The 22,033-nt window shown below is 36.7% G+C and overlaps 1 protein-coding gene across 5 annotated transcripts in view; it reads right to left on the bottom strand.

The window, feature by feature from the left end:
- tbc1d22b (TBC1 domain family, member 22B) overlaps window positions 1-22,033 on the bottom strand; it is a 56,325-nt gene that overhangs the window by 2,466 nt on the left and 31,826 nt on the right. For all 5 annotated transcript variants that reach the window (XM_048209360.1, XM_048209361.1, XM_048209357.1 and 2 more), the window contains 3 exons: window positions 19,112-19,187; window positions 14,773-14,900; window positions 4,619-4,714 (listed from right to left, as the gene is read on the bottom strand). In XM_048209360.1, coding sequence (XP_048065317.1) covers window positions 4,619-4,714; window positions 14,773-14,900; window positions 19,112-19,187 — 300 coding nt within the window. The remainder of the gene's footprint in view (window positions 1-4,618; window positions 4,715-14,772; window positions 14,901-19,111; window positions 19,188-22,033) is intronic.

Below are 22,033 nucleotides of genomic sequence, written 5' to 3'. Positions count from 1 at the left end.
CATCTGAGTCAGCAATAAATGTCAGAAGGACTAGCCGAGGTACAGCTGTTCTTGGCTGGGTACATTAGCACTGAGCACCTGGTGATCATCTGCATCTCACAACTCTGACAACGTAAAATCAAATTTTCAAATAGGCGCTAACTTTATAAATAAACCACAGATTTGAGCTTTAAAGGGTTAGTTCACCCAAAAATGAAAATGATGTCATTAATGACTCTCCCTCATGTCGTTCCAAACCCGTAAGACCTTCGTTCATCTTCGGAACACAGTTTAAGATATTTTAGATTTAGTCCAAGAGCTTTCTGTCCCTCCATTGAAAATGTATGTACGGTAGACTGTCCATGTCCAGAAAGGTAATAAAAACATCATCAAAGTAGTCCATGTGACATCAGTGGGTTAGTTAGAAGTTTTTGAAGCATCGAAAATACATTCTGGTCCAAAAATAACAAAAACTACGACTTTATTCAGCATTGTCTTCTCTTCCAGGTCTGTTGTATATCCGCTTTCACTCCACAGTGACGCTGCTGCTTCTTCTTTCCTGTTTTACGGCGGTTGGCATCCAGCTAGTTTGGTGCATTACCGCCCCCTTCTGCTCCGGACAGTGACGCAATTAGGACATCCGCAACATGCACACCTACGGACCTTTTTAAAAAATATAGCAATACCAAAATACAAACAATTTAGAATAGCTTGAATACAGCGTGCGTCTCCCTCAGACTGTAAACGAAGCTCGGGCGCACCGCATAACACGTCAGCAGCGTCTTACGTCAGCAGTGTCACTGCGGAGTCGTGAACCCGGATTGACAACAGACCCGGAAGAGAAGACAATGCTGAATAAAGTCGTAGTTTTTGTTATTTTTGGACCAAAATGTATTTTCGATGCTTCAAAAACTTCTAACTAACCCACTGATGTCAAATGGTGCGTAAGTGTGCATGTCGCGGATGTCCTAATCGCCAAAAACAACGACGTAAAAGTGCATTACCAACGCCGACAGATGAAAGGATTCAATGGAATCAATTCAATGGAAAGGAAGAGAATACAATGCTGAATAAAGTCGTAGTTTTTGTTATTTTTGGACCAAAATGTATTTTCGATGCTTCAAAAACTTCTAACTAACCCACTGATGTCACATGGACTACTTTGATGATGTTTTTATTACCTTTCTGGACATGGACAGTATACCGTACATACATTTTCAATGGAGGGACAGAAAGCTCTCGGACTAAATCTAAAATATACTAAACTGTGTTCCGAAGATGAACGGAGGTCTTACGGGTTTGGAACGACATGAGGGTGAGTCATTAATGACATAATTTTCATTTTCATTTTCTCCTCCACTTCTCCGCTATGGAGGCTTGGTCGAAGGTGCAAACTACCGAGGACGCAAGTATGAACTTTGCGTACTTGGTATTGTGAAACGCCTAATGTCGATGCACAGCAAGCAAAGCTTGATTTCTTCTTGTGACAGACAGCCACATGCTGAGAAGCAAGAACACGATCTTCTGTATCCATTGTTATTTACTGTGTTGCTTTCTTCTTCGTGCGAGAATGGCATCGATCACTACTCTCCGGCATACACCATGCCTATCAATTAAAGGTACTGTTGCCGGTGGAAACGCAAGCCTTATCAGAGTTTACCATTCCGAATCGTACCGTACTGTACCGTACCGCTCAGTGGAAACGAGCCATAATACAGTCCAATTGAGGGAGTGAATGAAAACGATTGAGTGAATTCTGGCAGCTCCAGCAGTAAGATGAAAAGATTTTTCTTGTACTCATGGAAACTATGTATAAACCTTAATTAAACAACGTAATAATCAATTAAAATGGAATTTATACCAGTATGATATTAAACTGTAGCCACATTGAACCAGCGGTTTGGACAACGGATGGAAGGATGATTCAGCTGCAGACGCCATCTTCTGTTCAAACGCGGGAATTCATTCGGCATGTGACTCTCGTAGTGCATTGTGAAAGTGTAAACTGCGGTTACATCAGTTAAGTTTTTTCCATAAGTTGAATAGGGAAGGAGTAGGACGTAGCGTAAGCATTTTGAACTGTGAGAGTTTTACACTTTCTTCTTAAGTAGAATACGGAAGGCGGTCTGGCAGAAGCTAGATTTTTTACGCATCGCTTTGTTTCAGAAGGCCTTTATTAACCCCCCGGAGCCGTGTGGAGTACGTTTATGATGGATGGATGTGGATGGAGGCACTTTCTTCAGCTCATACTCATTGATCCCGCTCACTGCCATTATAAAGCTCGGATGCGTCAGGATATTAATTAATATTTCTCTGATTGTGTTCAACAGAAAGAAGAAAGCCATACATACCTAGGATGACTTGAGGGGGATTAAAGCTTGGGGTAATTTTCATTTGAGTGAACTAATCCAGTGGTTCTCAAACTTTTTAGCATGGAGTACCCCCTGAAGGGATTCCCATCCTTCTGCGTATCCCCTCTCTTCCAGTTCAACTGCAGTCACACCTTTTCCATTAAGGGACAATATTCGCCCCCTAAATTGATTTTCCAGTGCATATTTTTACGTTTATAACGTAATACGTTTTTAACTTTATAAAATAAATGTTTTAAATAAAAAATGTTCAATAGAGAAATATGCAATGATGGTAAAACAAAGTGATACTTTTAAATATTAAACTAAAACTGCCAGTAGGTGGCAGCAAGTCACTGTTTTTATAAGTGAGTCATCGAGTCATTCATTCAGTAACGAAGCAAGTGGCTGTGAATGAATCATTGAATCATTGACTCTCACGATTCGTTCAAAGCCGCATTCGTGTGTTGTAGTTCTGCTCTGGTTTTCGTTAGAAATATTTTTTCGTTGCAAAATAGAGTAAATACTGACAGTACTGTGCTTAAAATGTACGTTTTGTTTTTTGACCTGTTGTATAACAATGCACGTTTGCAGTCATGTGGATATTTGGGTACAATTGCATTCTTCCTCGTTATCAACATTAAATACAAGAACTCACACAAGGTATGTTTTTGTATCGAAGAAAGTTTGAGTCTTAAATTGATATAAATCCACTATCTGTGTCTATATTTGTTCTTCATGCAAGTGCTAAATCCCCACTTTTACAAAGCTGCATTGTCGAGAACGGCAGTAATTTAGCGCGATTTAAGGCAGCAGACTGCACGCAATCTATCATATGCATGCTGCTTGTGTGGACACAGTCATTTTTGACTGCAAACGATAAGGTATTTAATATTATTTTAAGGTATGGTAGAGTTAAATTAACTACTCCGCATTTTGTTCGCGTACCCCCTTTTGTCACCTCATGTACCCCAGTTTGAGAAACACTGAACTAATCCATTAAGAGACTGATTAAAGATGTTTAACATGGTTAAACTGACTTAAAATGACACCAACAACAATAGATTAATTTAGTTTTGTGTGATTTATAAACACTTTGCAAAAGCACAGGTGTCTTTGTTCAATTCTCAGGCACAACTATCCTGTAAACAGAAGTTAATTTCTCTGTAAATAATGAAGAAACACCTCAGCAATTTATTAATAAATCAAATCCAGATGGGATATTTGCAGTCTTTTTATGGAGTAAATTAATAACTATCAAAGCTCAACGAGTCTGAAATATCACCTACAAGTGAAACTCACCCTCAATGTGCTCTTATGTACGGTTAAAGCACCAGAAGACTGTAGCAACATCAACATCTTTGATGTTTGGTGAGAAAAAAATATATATTTATTGAGTGGGGTGCAAAAATCTAAGACTACAATGAAAATTTGGGATGCAGAATTAAAAAAAAAAAAAAAAAAAAAAAAAAAAAAAAAGTTTTAGGAAGTTGAAAATTCACAAAAAATATAATAAAAAATATAAAATAAGATAAATGTTTACAAAATAAAAACATTTAAATCTTTAATAAAATAGTCTAAAAATAATATATTTGTTATTTAAATATTATTAATATTTAAAATAAAAACAAATCCGTGATAGCGATCACATGAAAATTCTTAAAATATTTTAGACTAAACTATTTATCTTAATAAAACAAAATATATTACCACAAATTTATTATGATTACTATATTTAATTTTAATTAATATTAATCATTTTAGTCTTAAATATTTTAAGAAATTTCACATGATCACTACGCCAGATTTCCTCAACAACAAAAAAAATAAATAAAAGTTTTAAACAATCAAATGATTCAGTCCATAGATGATTAAATGCGATTATTTTAATCCACTGACAGCCTGAGTATGAACTCGTGCTCAAATAGCTGTTCATCAAACCCTTCACTACCCGACCTGACAATGAGGCAAATAATAAACGAGAGAATCAGAGACGGAGCTGATGCGTGGAGATACTTCGAAAAAGAGCGAGAACGGGGGCGAATAACAGAACGTTCTCGTTTTGTGGTCGCTGAGGTGTGGCGAATCCTCTGGCCTGTGAAATTCGGTTACAGCAGAGGCTGCTCCACTGGAGGGCCAATTATTCCGATAGTCTTGGGATAAGTGACGGCCGGGACGCTTTCAAGTGATGCATGCATGTGTGGGAAGTGCTCGGCACACATGCAGACGGTCACGTTATTCAAGGAGCCCAGCGGCCGTGACATGCATGACACGCGGAAACATGACGGTACCTGAAAGTCCACCATGGAGAGGATCTCTTTACGCCATTTGATGAGGAAGGCGGCACACACGTAGAGGTGGAAATGGGAGAATCCCTCTGACTCCGCCTGAGGATCAAGAGCAGATACAGAGCAGAATGCACATGCTTCAATAAGTAAGCAGTCATTAAGCAGATGATTATCCAAAGTGACATACCGCACACTTATTAGAGAGACAACCCCTGGGGTTAAGTGGATTTCTCAAAGGGCAAAATAATGATTGCTCGAGGTTTGCTCCTTGCAGGGATTGAACCAGCAACCTTCCAGTTACCAGTCTTGAGATTTCAAGCAATCGTTCATCCAAGATTACAAATTCTGCCATCACTTATTGACCCTTGTGTTGCTCCAAACCCATACAAGTGTGGCTCCTTTTAAGATTTTTTGTCTTCATGCCAGAACATGAAGGAGTTTTTTTCCCCCTTCACCACAGTTGTCTTTGGCTTGCTGGCTGTGGGCTTTATAACTTCAAAAAGCTGCTTTAAAAAAATAAATGGACTTTATTAAATCTTCACACTTTTTAAAAAAAAAAAAAAAAATGAAATTGTCACAAAAGTATGTGCTAAATTTAGAGTCTTTTGAAGTCATACAATAGCTTAGACTAAAATGACGTGCGAGAACCGATGTGTTACGCAGCACGTTTGAGCTTCTGCAAGAGGTTTGTTCTAAATTTGGACTAAACTGCTCAAATCATATTGACTAGTTTTACGATCTCTTTATGAACTTTTTGAAGCGTCAAAATGGTAGTCGCATAGCTGTCTATGGAGGGACAGAAAGCTCTGATTTCATCAAAAAGGATGAACGAAAGTCTTATGGGTTTGGAACAACATGAGGGTGTGTAATTAATGACAGAATTTTGATTTTTGGGTGAACTAACCCTTTAAAGGTGCCCTACATTCAAAAATTTAATTTACCTCGGCATAGTTAAATAACAAGGGTTCAGTACATGGAAAAAGACACACAGTGAGTCTCAAACTCCATTGTTTCCTCCTTCTTATATAAATCTCATTTGTTTAAAAGACCTCAGAAAAACAGGCGAATCTCAACATAACACCGACTGTTACGTAACAGTCGGGGTGTACGCCCCCAATATTTGCATATGCCAGCCCATGATCAAGCCATTAGACAAGGGCAGAACGTCTGGATGTGCACTGCTGAATCATCAGACTAGGTAAGCAAGCAAGGACAATAGCAAAAAATGGCAGATGGAGCAATAATAACTGACATGATCCATGAATACATGATATTTTTAGTGATATTTGTAAATTGTCTTTCTAAATGTTTCGTTAGCATGTTGCTAATGTACTGTTAAATGTGGTTAAAGTTACCATCGTTTCTACTGTATTCACGGAGACAAGAGCCGTCTCTATTTTCATTTTTAAACACTTGCAGTCTGTATAATTCATAAACACAACTTCATTCTTTATAAATCTCTCCAACAGTGTAGCATTAGCCGTTAGCCACGGAGCATAGCCTCAAACTCATTCAGAATCAATGTAAACATCAAAATAAACACTGTACTTACGCGATTAGACATGCTGCATGACGAACACTTTATAAAGATCCATTTTGAGGGTTATATTAGCTGTTTGAACGTTTTTTTTTATGTTGTTTAAGGCAAGCACAAGCTCCAGGAGTGGGGAGCATGAGATTTAAAGGGCCACACACCCTGAATCGGCTCATTTCTAATTATGCCCCAAAATAGGCAGTTAAAAAAATTAATTAAAAAAAAAAATCTATGGGGTATTTTGAGCTGAAACTTCACAGACACATTCAGGGGACACCTTAGACTTATATTACATCTTTTAAAAAAAGTTCTAGAGCACCTTTAAGTCATTGTTCACCATATTTTGAGAACCAATGATATCAAACCTGGCCATTTTTGAAGAGGAACATAAATGAGATTTTAGTGCTATGAAGAGGAAAGTTTTCAACAAATAATGATTCAAATTTCAGTCTAACTAAAACTATTATTACTATTATTAATATAAATATTAGACGTAAAACAAACTTAAAAAACTAAAAGAAATTAGAAATAAATATATTTAAGTACTAAATAGACAAACTGAATAAATTAAAGCAAAATAGAAATATTTAAACTGATAAAAAAAATAGATTAAAAAAGCTCATTCAAAATAATACATTCTAAATAATACTAGAGAATAGTAATATGAACCACTTTTACGATTTTATGGTGCTTTTTTGCATTTTTTGGACACTGACAGACAGGGTCAATATAAATGGTTGCTGTATAAACAAGATCTGCATCACGATTTTTCTGTCTTTATTGGTTAGAAAAGCAGAGAAAACACAAAGACATTATGCGGGAGGGTGAAAGTTACGAGGTCATGACGCAGGCCGGATTTGCTGCTGCTTAGCTACTGCTCAGATGACTGCACATTCCTTTAGCCAAAAATAAAAAGAACTGTTTACTTCCATGATAAGTTTAAAACACCACACATTATTCGTTAAATTATTCAGCTACAGTCGAGCGCCTACACACAGAGCTCCTAATGTAGTTTTACCATCCACCTAATTTATTGGTTTGGGAATTAGGTCGTGTTAGTTATTCCCAACATATCTAAAGAAGACACCACCCATTCCCGCTCTCCGTTCCTCATTCGTCCTCTTCTCTCTCCAGCATCCCCCTCTACTTGTGTTGTGTACAGTGTGGTACATTCAGCCACTTGAGAGGCAGCGAGCGGTTATAAATAGCTTTGTTTACTTTGTTTCTGTTAGTCCCTCTTGAAGTGAGAAGAGAGGGGGGGGAAGTGGAGGAGAATGAGGAAGGAGGTAAGTTGAATTTTATTAAGACAAAGAAATCGCAAGAACTAGAAGCGATTCTAGGAGTTCAATGTATCAGTTATCACATTCTGAGAAAAAGTATTTCTTGCTTCAAGTGTGAGAAATCAATGGGTTCAAATCTTACTTGACTTATTTTTCTAAAATTTAACTTAAGTAGAACAGATGTACTGTAGATCAACAACTAAAGAGGCCTTTTGTACTGTGAAAAATACCAAGAAATCAGTAACTTTGTTTAAAATAATATTTATAATAATTTAATTTGTGAACTTTCAAATTATAGGGAGAAATGGACATTTCCTCTCTCAAGATCCATAAAGGTACTAAAAACATATTTAAATCAGTTCATGTGAGTACAGTGGTTCAATATTAATATTATAAAGCGACGAGAATATTTTTGGTGCACCAAAAAAACAAAATAACAACTTATATAGTGATGGCCGATTTCTAAACACTGCTTCAGGAAGATTCAGAGCATAAAGAATCTTTTGTGTCAAATCAGCAGTTCAGAGCACCAAAGTCACATGATTCCGAATCATGATTCGACACGCTGATTCATTATGCTCCGAAGCTTCCTGAAGCAGTGTTTTGAAATCGGCCATCAATAAATAAGTCGTTATTTTGTTTTTTTGGCGCACCAAAAATATTCTTGTCACTTTATAATATTAATATTGAACCACTGTACTCACATGAACTGATTTAAATATGTTTTTAGTACATTAATGGATCTTGAGAGAGGAAATGTCATTGCTCCCTATGAAGGCCTCACTGAGTCATCGGATTTCAACAAAAAATATCTTAATTTGTGTTCTGAAGATGAACGAAGGTCTTACGGGTGTGGAACGGCATGAGGGTGAGTAATAAATGACATTATTTTCATTTTTGGGTGAACTAACCCTTTGAGTTTAGGTATTGGGTAGGATTAAGGGATGTAGAATATGGTCATGTAGAATAAGGCATTAATATGTGCTTTATAAGTACTAATAAACAGCCAATATCCTAGTAATATGTATGCTAATAAGCAACTAGTTAAAGGGATCGTTCACCCAAAAATGAAAATTTTGTCATTTACTCACCCTCAAGTTGTTCCAAACCTGTATGAATTTCTTTGTTCAGCTGAACACAAAAATAGATATTTTGAAGAATGTCCGTAACCAGACACTTGATGGTTGCCAAATGATGACAAAATTTTCATTTTTTAGTGAAATATCCCTTTACTAGTGAGAATTGGACCGTAAACTAACGTGTTACCAAAAAAATCTTACTGACCCCAAATTTTATAACAGTAATTTGCCAATTAAAATATATTGTTTCTCTATTTTCACTCTGATTAGGGGACCAAAACTAGGTGTACTACAAGTACCACAGTATTACCAGCTGACACAATCACTGTAATGTAGCACTGGCAGTACTTGTTTGTTACAAAAACAAAAGAAAGAAGTGTTCATGATTAAGTCTCTTTTCTAGAAACGCATCCGACATGGGGTTATTCACAGCCAAGTGTTCCTCCCTCCACCTCTCAACAGAACCCATCTCACTAATGGAGGGGATGTGAGATGCAGATGCTTCAGAACATCAGTCAGACATTAGCACGACTTTCCTTTTTGTCTTCACAGCTCTTTCTCTCTCCTTCATTTCGTTCACCCACATCTCTTTCTTTCTGGCCTGAGCTCTTTGTGCACCTCTAATTGATCTTGAGGAGTGAGTCTTTGTGCCAAACGTGCAATTACAGGAAGGGCCTGATAAAGGAGCACAGGAGAAGTTGAGACTCTTTTCTCAGCCTTTAGCCTCGTATGAGTGGACAAACCCCCTCATCTAATCAACTTGCTCTGGTCCGCCGAACATGCAACACGTGTCTGTTCACTGGATAATGTCAATGAATGTATTCATTAACAATTAATCAGGAACATATTATTCAGTCTTATCGGAAAAGCCCAAAGTGTCATTTTAACAATGGAAGTTTAATGCAAAATGACAATGTAATTAACGCTAGATGGAAACAGGAAATCAAAATGTACCCAATCTGCTTCCCTTAGTGTGCACGCTTCATCAATCCATGTTATCCAAAAGAGAAAAAAAAAAAAAAAGCAGGACGTTGCATTGTGATGTCACGATAAATGATGGCTGAGCTCATGAATATTAATTGAATCTTGCAGATGCTGCTACATAACCTGGACTGCCCTCTCATGTAATCTCATTAATATTCATGAGCCGGTTCTGTAAAGTTGCGCTTAAGTTTGCTTTATAGGCACCCTCTGTCGATGTGGCATCGAGCTACTTTAAATTTTACATGACCTTTTATCATTTTGTTCAACATTTTAAAACAGATCTATTCTAACACACATTTCCAAGATATATTGATATGGAGGTCATTTCTGTAGTATTTGTTCTTCTAGGAGATGTCAAAACTTTAGAGTCAAAAATTTAACATCAAAAATAAAAATTAAACAGGGCTGACAGTAATCAGGTCTGATCATGTCCAGTCCAGCTGAACCCCATTATAAAAGCAGTTTTATAGATTTGGGAATTAAGCCGCGTTTCCACCGCAGGAACTTTCCCCAGGAACTAGGGACTTTGGGGTGGTACTCGGTGTGTTTTGACCACAGGACCAGGGTCTAAATGAAACTCTGGGTAAAAATTTCCCCCTCAGAAAGTCCCTGCTCATGAGGTAGTCATTTTTCAAAGTTCAGGAGCTTTTGGGGGTGGGACTTGGGTGCCGAACATGCTGATTGGTTGAGTTCATGCAGTATTTTGATTGGTTGACTCCACGCAGCATTTATTTCAACCACCATTTTTAAAAGTCTGTTGTGAGAGTGCAGTAAGAGTTGTTTGCTATTCGGATCAACAATGAAGAAAAACGGCTTTAGTAACTACAGGGACAAATACATTTTCACAAAGGCCCAGTTGTTATTGGCTTTTTTAGTTCAATAAATAACATTATCATTTAAAAAATGTATTTTGTGTTTACTCTGGTTGCCTTTGTTTTATATTAGATTTTGTTTTCATTTCGCAAACAATTTAGTATGAGATAAACAAAAGCAAAAGAAATCAGGATGGGGACAAACACTTTCACAGCACTGTACACATCTCACATTACAAAAGTTAGATGCATTGTAAATGTGGTTTCATGTCCAGCATGTTTCTAAGTATTTGTTCTAAGAGTAAACAATGATCTGCATGTCTGTCTTTGATTTATCATTAAATTTGAAGGAGGCAGGGCAGCTTACATGTGATGGTTTAAGCGCATTTAACCTTGAAAACACATGCAACATGCCTCGGTTTCTCTCTGCGATTCAAGCTGGCCTCATTGATATACTTCCCTCCTCTACCTCAGCGAGGTGGTTCAATGCCACCTTTACTGCTCGCCTCAACCCTGACCCCACTGTATAAACGCCTGAGGAAATAAAGAAAAAAATTGGAATTGAGAGTGAACAGATGGAGAATAACTGGAGGAAACAGTGCTTGTCAAGCAGAGCTTAAAGGTACACTCAGTAATTTTTCCCTTAAGATTTTACACATGCAGTTAAGAAAAATGTGTCAAAATATGTTAAAGTGAACCAATTATGCTTTTTTACATTTTCAACTTTCAACAGTTTGAACATTAAAAATGTCTGCAAAGTTACAAAGCACAAAGCCACTGCAAACGGAGTTATTCTCTATATCAGTGCTCACTGTTTCTGAACTCCCTGAAACGCCTCGATTGTAGTCTTGAGTTTTCTTCCGGGAATGAACACGTCACAATATTCCTCATTTAAATAATTCCCACTCAAGGCATATGCAAAAAAAGTGTGACATGGTCTGGTTGAGTTGTGTTAGTAGTGTGTTGAAACTCGTGTTTATGGTAAGGGTGACATTTCTGTACATTCTTGAAGTTGTTAACCAATCACAACACATTGGTCCAGCCGACCAATCAGAGCACAATGCCCTTTTCAGAAGGAGGGACTTCATATCTTTTTCGTCAACACCTGACCTAGTAATATTAGCACTTACTTTTTCTTTTTTCTATTTCTATTCTCTCTCTCCATCTATTTAATAATAAAAAAAATGACTAACTGCTAAATGACTAATTGTAATAGAGACCGGAACTAAACAGTGCATTACTGACAGACTGGGGAAAGAGGTCCTGCAACAATGTAAAATAAATGAAAAATGTGTTTTTTGAACATTCAAGCATGAAAACCCATTCTAGTAGACACCAAAAACAAAACCAAGACTTTGTAAAAGGGCTTAATAGGTCCTCTTTAAAAGCATATGTTGTCTTTAAGGTTTCTTAAACGGGCTGATGATCCAACATGGCCTTCAACAATGTTTGCCAACAACGCTGATTCAAAACGTATGGAAGCAAATGACATGCAAGCGTGCATAATGGTTCACCACTCACCATTTCCTCTCATGGATTGTACTTGTCACCTGACAACTATTCCCCCTTTATCCAATAAAACCCACCTTGTGGGAATGGATCTACGTCAAAACGCCATGCATGAGAGATGGAGCGGCAGATAGACGAGGCAGATGTAAAGGACAAAGAAATGAGCAAGGAGATATATCAAAAGGAAGTCTCAGAGAGGACATGCAGACAGGACACGAAAGGAAATCAGTGGAAGGAAACTCTTCAAAGGAATATTTATGAATGACAGGAATATGAGCAGTTCACACCTTTCTTTGTGCCATTATAACAAGAAAAAAAAAAAAAAAAAAAAGTAAGAGCAGCATATGGTCTTCAACGACGTGTCACCCATAACCTCTGAAGCGTTTTAAAAAAAATTATTTGAAGATCCGCTATCATTCATGGGAGTCTGCATTCTTCCTGTAAACCCCATACGGGAGGTGACATAGAGGTGACTAGGAATGTAAAAAGACAATGAATGCATAAATTATGGAATATAATAATCAAGAATAAATTAAACAAATAAATACAAATGGACATTAACTTATTGAAAATCATCTTCTGAAATGGCCAGTTTTTAGTGTTTGTTAAAGGTGCCCTAGAACTTTAAAAAAAAAAAAAATGTGTCTGTGAAGTTTCAGCTCAAAATACCCCATAGATTTTTTTTTAATTCATTTTTTTAACTGCCTATTTTGGGGCATCATTATAAATGAGCCGATTCAGGGCTACTGGCCCTTTAATTCTCGTGCTCTCCGCCCATAGAGCTCGCGCTTGCCTTGAACAGTGCATAAACAAAGTTTACACAGCTAATATAACCAAATGGATCTTTACAAAGTGTTCGTCATGCATGCGTCGGATTATGTGAGTATTGTATACTGTTATATTGTTTACATTTGATTCTGAATGAATTTGAGGCTGTGCTCCGTGGCTAACGGCTAATGCTACACTGTTGGAGAGATTTATAAAGAATGAAGTTGTGTTTATGCATTATACAGACTGCAAGTGTTTAAAAATGAAAATAGCAACGGCTCTTGTCTCCGTGAATACAGTAAGAAACGATGGTAACTTTAACCACATTTAACAGTACATTAGCAACATGCTAACGAAACATTTAGAAAGACAATTTACAAATATCACTAAAAATATCACGATATCATGGATCATGTCAGTTATTATCGCTCCATCTGCCATTTTTCGCTGTTGTCCTTGCTTGCTTACCTAGTCTGTTGATTCAGCTGTGCACAGATCCAGACGTTACTGGCTGCCCTTGTCTAATGCCTTTCATAATGTTGGGAACATGGGCTGGCATATGCAAATATTGTGGGCGTACACCCTGACTGTTGCGTAACAGTCGGTGTTATGTTGAGATTCGCCTGTTCTTCGGAGGTCTTTTAAACAAATGAGATTTATATAAGAAGGAGGAAACAATGGAGTTTGAGACTCACTGTATGTCATTTCCATGTAATGAACTCTTGTTATTTGACTATGCCAAGATAAATTAAATTTTTCATTCGAGGGCACCTTTAAATGGTTGATAAATAAATTAAAATTGTAAAAATAAAATTGTGCTCATTTTAAATCCATAACTACAACTCATATTTGACAATAGTACTGTACAAAAATAGTGCAGTTTGTGTCAATATTCTACTTCTGTCCCTCCAGTTTAAGGGAGTAGGAACTTGAATATTAATATTAATCATTAGTAATAATACGCATTTCTATGCCCTACATTCGCATGAAGTATGTTATAACTTGAATATTAATTATATGTAATATTATTTAATAAATAGGAATGAATATTGAAACATTAAAATTAAATAATAATGATAATTCACATTTCTATGCCTACACTGGAGTATGTATTGTAATATTAATAAATATTAATTAAGTGGTATGATTCTTTTCCTAAAAAGTTGGGGCAAATTATACATTTCTACAAGAAGCAAAAACGGTACTATACACCTGCTCCAGTTAGGTGTGTTGTGTTGTCAGCATATATTTGAAAGTTATTATGAAATGCACTAAAGGAACCGAACTGAAAAACTAATTCTCACCACAAATTTGTACACCCCTAGGAGTTCAAGTTCTGGTCTGGTAACAAAAAGGTAGGTTTAAACATATCCATAAACTATAACCATTGTTCTTGATCACAGACACTTAACCCCAGGCCACTCCAAGTCACTTTGGATAAAATTATCAGATGAAAGGCAAAATTGACATAGAAGCACATGTAAAAGGTTTTTCTGACATGTTCTCATTCTAATTCATGGGCGTCGGAACCATTGTACATGGTACGTTTCAGAGCGCCGTCAGTCAAATCCATTCCACTTGAGGAATGTCCTAGTAAATTAAACTGCCTTGACTTCCACTTGAAATCCATTCTACTTGGCTCATTCAGAGCCACGTTTTTCACCTCAGTGTTGTTGTACATTAAACGGTAAGCAATAATAATAGTTTAAATGATTATATTTATTAAAATTATTAAATGGATGCCGCCTTATTGGGATAAATAAAGGCCTCCCTACACCTACACTACCCCTAACCATAACCGATATACACTTTATTTCAACTTTTTGAGAATATTTCCTTAATTTTTATTGAAAATAAATGCCTTTCCGATCTGATATGTGATGGGAAAAGGGAGTAGAGAGAGTTTGGCAAAAGGCGGACTCGAACCATTTGCTTTCTGCTATGTGCCTTACACCCTACACTATTGCCACTGTAATCAATCCAGTGTCTTCCGTAATTTTGTCTGCTCCAACCAGACCACAGTTAGTATAAATAACATTTGCCAACAAGGCGGGCAAATAGGCACTCTGTTAATTAAAAGACACCAGAATTTTAAAGTTTAGTAAAATTTTTCTGGGGGAGAACCCACCCATATTTTTTTGCTTCCGACGCCCATGTTCTAATTCACTGGCAGGTTTCGGTGCAGCAGTACCTGGTATGTGTCCCACAGGCGAATGGTACAGCGCAGCGGCAGCTCCCTCATCAGCAGATTATTCATCCAGCGGAAAGCAAACTGCAGATACTCCACCTCACACCTCTGAAAGTGCACGTGAACATCCTCTGTGGGCGTAGAAAATACAGCACAGGGGGTTTATATCCATTTGCTGGTAGTTTCTGCAAAGTGCTACACTGGGAGTAGCTTTTGTAACCCATGTATGGAGCCCCAATTGTTTAAAGAAGCACTCTGGCCCTGAACTAAGATCACTGGCTATTGTTCAATTCTCCACACACCTGTTTCACTGAATTAACATTATAGACCCCTAGCGTGTGTGTAATTATATTTGATTGAATTGCGAGAGAGTGAAAGAGAGAGAGAATGGTGGGGTGAAAAGGAAAAGAAGGCCTGGTGCTTAGCTCATTGAGAGAGGGATTTTTCTGATAAGCCTTTGAACAGAATAAGAATGGCTTTCGAAAGCGGACATATTGACTCGAGTCCTGATAGATATTGATGGAGAAAATGTGACAGCTCTCTGAAAGTGCAGAGAACTGAAGTCGGACCTCTCAGAAGGAAAATGAAAACCCTTTCTGCCATGAATAAAAGCAAAAATATTATTATTTAAAAAAAAAAAAAAAAAAAAAGGTTTTAATAATGAATGATCTTCGCAATGTTACATAACGGTTGCATCATAATGGATTCAGCTAATGGAGTGAGTCACTGGTGTGAGGTTTGAACATTATCTTGCATTCTCTTCTCTTGCAATCCCAACAAAAGGTTTGTTCATAATGATTTCCATTCCAGTAAACAAAATGAAAGTATAAAGTATTTGCAACCGATTTCTTGCATCACAAACAATGAAACCATTTGATTTTATCATTTTTTGAAAAACACTTTCAAAATATTTATTTTTTGCCTTCATGTCATGTCATACTTTTCCAGTAAACCATAAAAAAAAACCCTGTCACAGATTGACGTCAGAGTAGCACTTCATTTACAAATTGCTGTACATGCTTTGCCAGCATTTTGTAAATTGGTTTAAATGTTATTCTCACCGCTTCATAACATTAAGGTTGAACCACTGTAGTCACATGAACTATTTTAACAATGTCTTTACTACCTTTCTGGACCTTGAAAGTGGTAATTGTGTTGCAGTCTATTGGAGGCCAGAAGGCTCAAGGATTTCATAAAAAAAAAAAAAAATCTCTTAATTTGTGTTCCGAAGATAAACAAAGGTCTTACAGGTTTGGAACGACTTTAGGGTGAGTAATTAAAGGATTAGTTTACTTATGAATAAAAATTCCCAGATAATTTACTCACCCCCATGTTATCAAAGATGTTCATGTCTTTCTTCAGTCGAAAAAGAAATGAAGGTTTTTGAGGAAAACATTCCAGGGGTCTCATTTATAAAGCGTGCTGGAAACGGGGCTGGAAACGTGCGTACGCCAGTTCCCACGCAAAGGTCGTGATCTATAAAAAACAAACTTGACGGGAGAATGTGCGCACCTTTAAGCAAACTTTGAGCTGTGCGTACGAACATTTTGGAGACAGAGCAGTTTGGCGACACCGATGGTGAGCTGAGGGACTGACGGCAGATGAAGGAAAACCACTTTAAATCCTAATTATGAGTCATAATCATAAATACAGTGCATGTGTTCACAATAACAGTTTAAATAAATAAAAGAATGATTTAAACTCGCATGGAAACTCACGTTTTCATTTTGATATACACATTTACATTAATGTTACACTTTCACTAATGGCGATAAGCACTGGAATTACATTACGCAGTCATTACGCAGAAGTTAATCAAACGTGATATGAATTTAGACCGTAGATGTGCTACTTTCTATCACTTTTCCTGTGACACGCTGCTTTAATGACAGCGAGGAGCGCTAGGAGCATAATAATTCCTCTTTAAACTACACTGCAGATGTTATACAAAATATTTTAGCGAGAACGACGATCGATGCACACTTAACTTAGATATTATGGAAGACACTGCTGGATTCGGTGGTCGAACGGTCCGTTGTCCTGTTTGAATAGTTCCAATGATAATATCTACTGTATAACCACAGCTGCACAGAGGTGTTGATGTCCTGTGAAGTATCTTCAAACAATTACCACTGTATTTGAAGGATATAATTTGAGGAAAACGGTAAGATTTATAAAGAGATTTGTGCGCAGGATCTGGCGTACGCATGGTTTTATAAATCAGATTTTTTTTTGCGTACGCAGAATCTAGCTTTTATAAATGAGACCCCAGGAATTTATATCATATAGTGGACTTCAGTGGGGTTCACTGGGTTGAAGGTCCAAATTGCAGTTTCAATGCAGCTTCAAAGGGCTCTACACGATCCCAGATGAGGAATAAGGGTAATTTTCTAAAAAAAAATAAAAAATGTGTATACTTTGTAATCACAAATGCTTGTCTTGCACTGCGATCTGCCACGTATTACATTGAAAGGTCACATGTGACGTAGGTGGAAGTACCGCGGTAGGGTGAAAAACTTCATCTAATTTTCTCTTCAAAATCATCCGATATCGTTGTTTTACCTTTTTTTGTAAAGGGCGTTTAGTTTAATCTTTGCACGTTCACTTTATAGACACTGGATCGGTGCTTCCGTCTACGTCACGCATGACCTTAATAACGTTATTAGGTCAGGCCTGCGGATCGCAGAGCTAGTGCAAGACGAGCATTTGTGTTTAAAAAGTATATACATTTTTTTTTCTTCCTCCCAAAAATGACCCTTATTCCTTGTCTGGGATCATGTAGAGCCCTTTGAAGCTGCATTGAAACTGAAATTTGGACCTTCCACCCAGTGAACCCCACTGAAGTCCACTATATGGAGAAAAATCCTGGAATGTTTTCCTCAAAAACCTTAATTTCTTTCTGGCTGAATAAAGAAAGACATGAACATCTTGCATGACATGGGGGTGAGTAAATTATCAGGAAATTTTAATTCAGAAGTGAACTAATCCTTTAATGACAGAATTAAAGGATTATTTTTGGGTGAACTAACACTTTAAAGCAACAGTTTTTCAGTAACGGAAGAATATGTAAAAGTATGTGTTTGGGGTAAAAGGCACCCAAATTATACTAATTTCTGCATTATTAAAATAACTAATAGCTGTCAAGGATGCTCAGTACCAGTCTTAGGAACTGCTAAATGTACTCAATAACATGATAAATTATATGTTGCATAACATGTTAGAATGAAGGCGAACGGTTACCATCGATTCAGAACCTGCGTGTTATTATCCACACGACTAATTATGAGCAGCATCTATGCTTATTTTTCATTTTCCTCATTCCAGTGTAAAAAAACAACAACTTGGGAACATCTACAAGATGCTTGCTAGTGTATTTTCATCACTCTCTAGCCCTGTGAAAGTGCTATTTGTTTTCCCTTCGCTCAGTCCACTCCATTCGTCTCTCCTCTCAGCTCACTTCCATTTGCCTTCACACCCTAATCGCAGGGGCTTATGGGGAATTGATTTTTCTTCTGTGCTCCCCGGCGAGACTGTGGGGTCTGCTATTGCTCACGGTGCTCGTGGATGCTGATGGATGGGAAAGAGGCGCGCGGCGGCTCTCACCATGAGTTTCAGTGTGGGCTGTTCAGCTTATCACACCAAACACTCTGAACAGGGGAGGCGGCGTCCAGATGGTATAAACACTCTGACAGAAAAAAACAGAGGCGGACTGGTGGCAAAACGGAAACGTGTGATTCCAAGAAACAAAAACGACCAACACCTTGGGAAAACAAGTCTTTTCCAAGGCGATGAACAAGATCGCACCCTGGCAGAAAAACAACTCCTTGTTGTTTTGAACATTTCGCACTGCTATTTATGGCTCGAAACAAGTAGTTCACCTCGTTCTGGAGGGCAAAGGGCAAAATAGATGGGATCATTTAAGGGACTCTCTAGACACTGCCATTTTGTTCAGGCAGTCATGACATGTTATTTGTGCTGTAGCTTCTGGGGGCGGATTTGTCTCAAAAAACACAAAAAGTGGCACACGATTGGGCCCGAAGTAGCTTTGACGACTGCAAATTTAATGCTTCCCAACAGAACAGCCACTACAACAACACTGACAAAAAAATAAATCTTTGAGTACAGCTTTGTTAAAATGTCAAAGACAAAGCACAAAAAGTGTAATTTCTATCTTTCAAGGAGCTTCAAAAGGTAACCTGCTTGTAACCTTTTGTAGTTCTGAGCTTTTGTTTAAAAAAAAACAAAAAAACATGAGGTTGAGTATCACAGTTTTCATTTTTTCATGAACTATACCTTTAATTCTATGCAGAGTGAAAGGATATGTTTGTGAACATGATCTTACCATCTATTCTACTGACAAGCTCTTCCAGCGCCTTCACTTTAATCTGAATGCCAGGCTGGGCGAACGTGTAGTTGTCCTGATCGAGAAAAACAAAGATAGTATTTAGAACATGAAATAATTATTTCGTCATCTTGTTAAGGCCCTTTCACATTGACATTTTGACCTACAAATGAAAAGCATTATGGATAGTGTTATGGAAGGCCAATTTTTATTCAGTGTGGTATTTTTTAAATAAAAACTTGTAAAAATAAAATTAATTTTATGCTTTTAAAAGCCCTTCAATTTAAATAAATTAAAATGAATCATAATAGAAATAAAATAAAATAAAATAAAATAAAATAAAATAAAATAAAATAAAATAAAATAAAATAAAATATCAAAATTAAAAAAGAAATCTACTATAATGAAATATTTAGGATTTATAAACAGCTTGGGAACAAAACATTCAGAAAACATTCGATAATGTCATCATCAGATTATGATAATATAATATAATATAATATAATATAATATAATATAATATAATATAATATAATATAATATAATATAATATAATATAATATAATATAATATAATATAATATAATATAATATAATATAATATAAAAAAATAATTTTTCTGTAATTAAGCACAATTAATCACAAATAACTTTATTTTAAAGATTAAATGTTAAATCATTACAATATAAATATATTAAAAACTTGTTAACACTTTACAATAAGGTTCATTAGTTAACATTAGTCAACTACTTTAAGTAACATTAAGAATGAACAATACTTCTACAGTATTTATTAATCTAAATTAATGCTAATTTCAACATTTACTCATACATAATTAAAATCAAAACTTGTATTTGTTATCATTAGTTAATGCACTGTGAACTGACATGAACACTTTAAGACCTGGCGCTGCCGCACATGACATGGATCAAATCCGATGTTCTCACAACTGTTTATGGTCATTTAAGAACTCAGAGCGGCCGGTGCAATGCCTGTGTGCGTGAGTTGTGTGTGTCTGTCACACAGTCAGGAGATTTACAGACAGCACGCAGGTAAAGATTTGAGCTCTTTTATTTTGCCTCTTTGAATGGTTTAATAGCACTTGAATGAACGATAGCATGAGGATGATGGAAAATCTATAAGGATGTATATATTATATTATATATTATATTATACAAAGGGTCTGAGATCTGTGGCTTGGTACCAGCTGATTAACTGAGGTAAAGGGGGGCACTACAGCATCATGGTTATTGTTATTTTGTAACTAATGTTAGTTTCCAGCTCTCTATCTTCCTTTGTTCCTCTTCCCTTGTGGGTCATTAAGGGCCAGTGGCCGTCTGCTGTGCTGCGGCTCATGTTTTAGCCCAGGGGGGATGACTGCACAGGAAGACACATTCTGTGTTCTGATCCGTGCGCGTGTTCTGCCCTTCAGCTCGGCTCCACTCAGCCAATGAGCACAACACAAAGCGGCCCACGGGACAACCTGACTGTGGCCTGCATCTGACCCTTGCTCCCGCCTGCAGATGAGTGCCCTGACACGCTCGTCTCAAACTAACAGAGGGCCTTTCTCAAGGGAACGCCAGCCAAGGATCTGAATCCCCCTAGCTTAAACGTCCTAGCTTCAACTTCCTCTCCAAGTTTTTTATGTCTCTCTCCCCTTGGCGGGCAAGTATCTTATCCTCTGGGGCTTAAGCACAACAAAGTCTGTGCCTTTTTTTCGGGCTGTCAGAGTGTCTTTTTTATTGCATTATATTCAACTTGTATCTGGCTTTTGGAAAAAAAGAGCAAAAGGACAGGATGACCACTACAGGGTTTAGTTTTAATAAAAAGACAGGCTTGATACTGTCCTAAGGGAACTGCAGATGGACCAAGAAAGCCTGGAGAAAGAAATTCCCATTAGACTCTTAATTGCTCGGCTGGCGCATGATGGAAGTATGTGGTTTGATTTTTGCTTTTTAAAATAAAATAAAAAGCCTAGAAAATAATAATAAAAACAGTATAAAATAAAATAGTAAATATATAAAAAAGTAATAATAACAACAACAACAATAATTATTATTATTATAAGAAATGTTATTTAGAAATATAAAGGAATAATAATTAGAATAAGAAAATGAATAAGACAATAGCGATACAAGTTAACTGAAATGTATATATAAATTTTTTTTTTAAATATATATATATAAAACATTAATTGTAAACAACAATAAAAAAATATTCAATTTATGAAGATTGTTGCCTCCTTTTAATAAAATGATATAATAAAAAGCATCTTATAAAGTAATATGACTTATTAAAAATTTTATTAAGAAATAAAGAGGAATAAGAACATAGAATAAGAAAGATGATGACAGCATGAATGAAAATGAAACTGATATATAAATTATCATACAAGTTTATATAAAAACTATAGAAAATATTCACAGTAACAATGCTAAAAATATTATTAGATTATTATTATTATTAAGAAGAAGAGGAGGAGGAAGAAGAAGGAGGAAGAAGAGGAGGGAGGAAGAATAGGAAGAGGATGAAGTGGAAAAGGAGGAAGGGGGAAGAAGAGGAAGAAGAAGAGGAGGAAGAAAGGCAAAAAAAGGAAGTGGAAGAGGAAGTGGAAGAACAAGAACAAGAACAAGAAGAGGAGGAAGGAAAAAAGAAGAGGAAGTGGAAGAACAAGAACAAGAAGAGGAGGAATGAAAAAGAAGAAGAAGAAGAAGAAGAAGAAGAAAGGCAAAAAACGAAGTGGAAGAGGAAGAGGAACAAGAAAAAGAAAAAGAAGAGGAGGAGGAAAAAGAAGAGGAGGAGGAGGAGGAAGAAGAAGAAGAAGAAAGAAGAAGAGGTAGAAAAAGAGGAAGTGGAAGAATAAGGAGAGGCAGAAGAGGAAGAGAACGAGAAAGAAGGGAGAGACAGGAAGGGAAGACAAAGA

This window comes from Megalobrama amblycephala, linkage group LG12 (assembly GCF_018812025.1).
Source record: "Megalobrama amblycephala isolate DHTTF-2021 linkage group LG12, ASM1881202v1, whole genome shotgun sequence".
Taxonomy (NCBI): domain Eukaryota; kingdom Metazoa; phylum Chordata; class Actinopteri; order Cypriniformes; family Xenocyprididae; genus Megalobrama; species Megalobrama amblycephala.
This window is presented reverse-complemented; position numbering and strand designations above follow the sequence as displayed.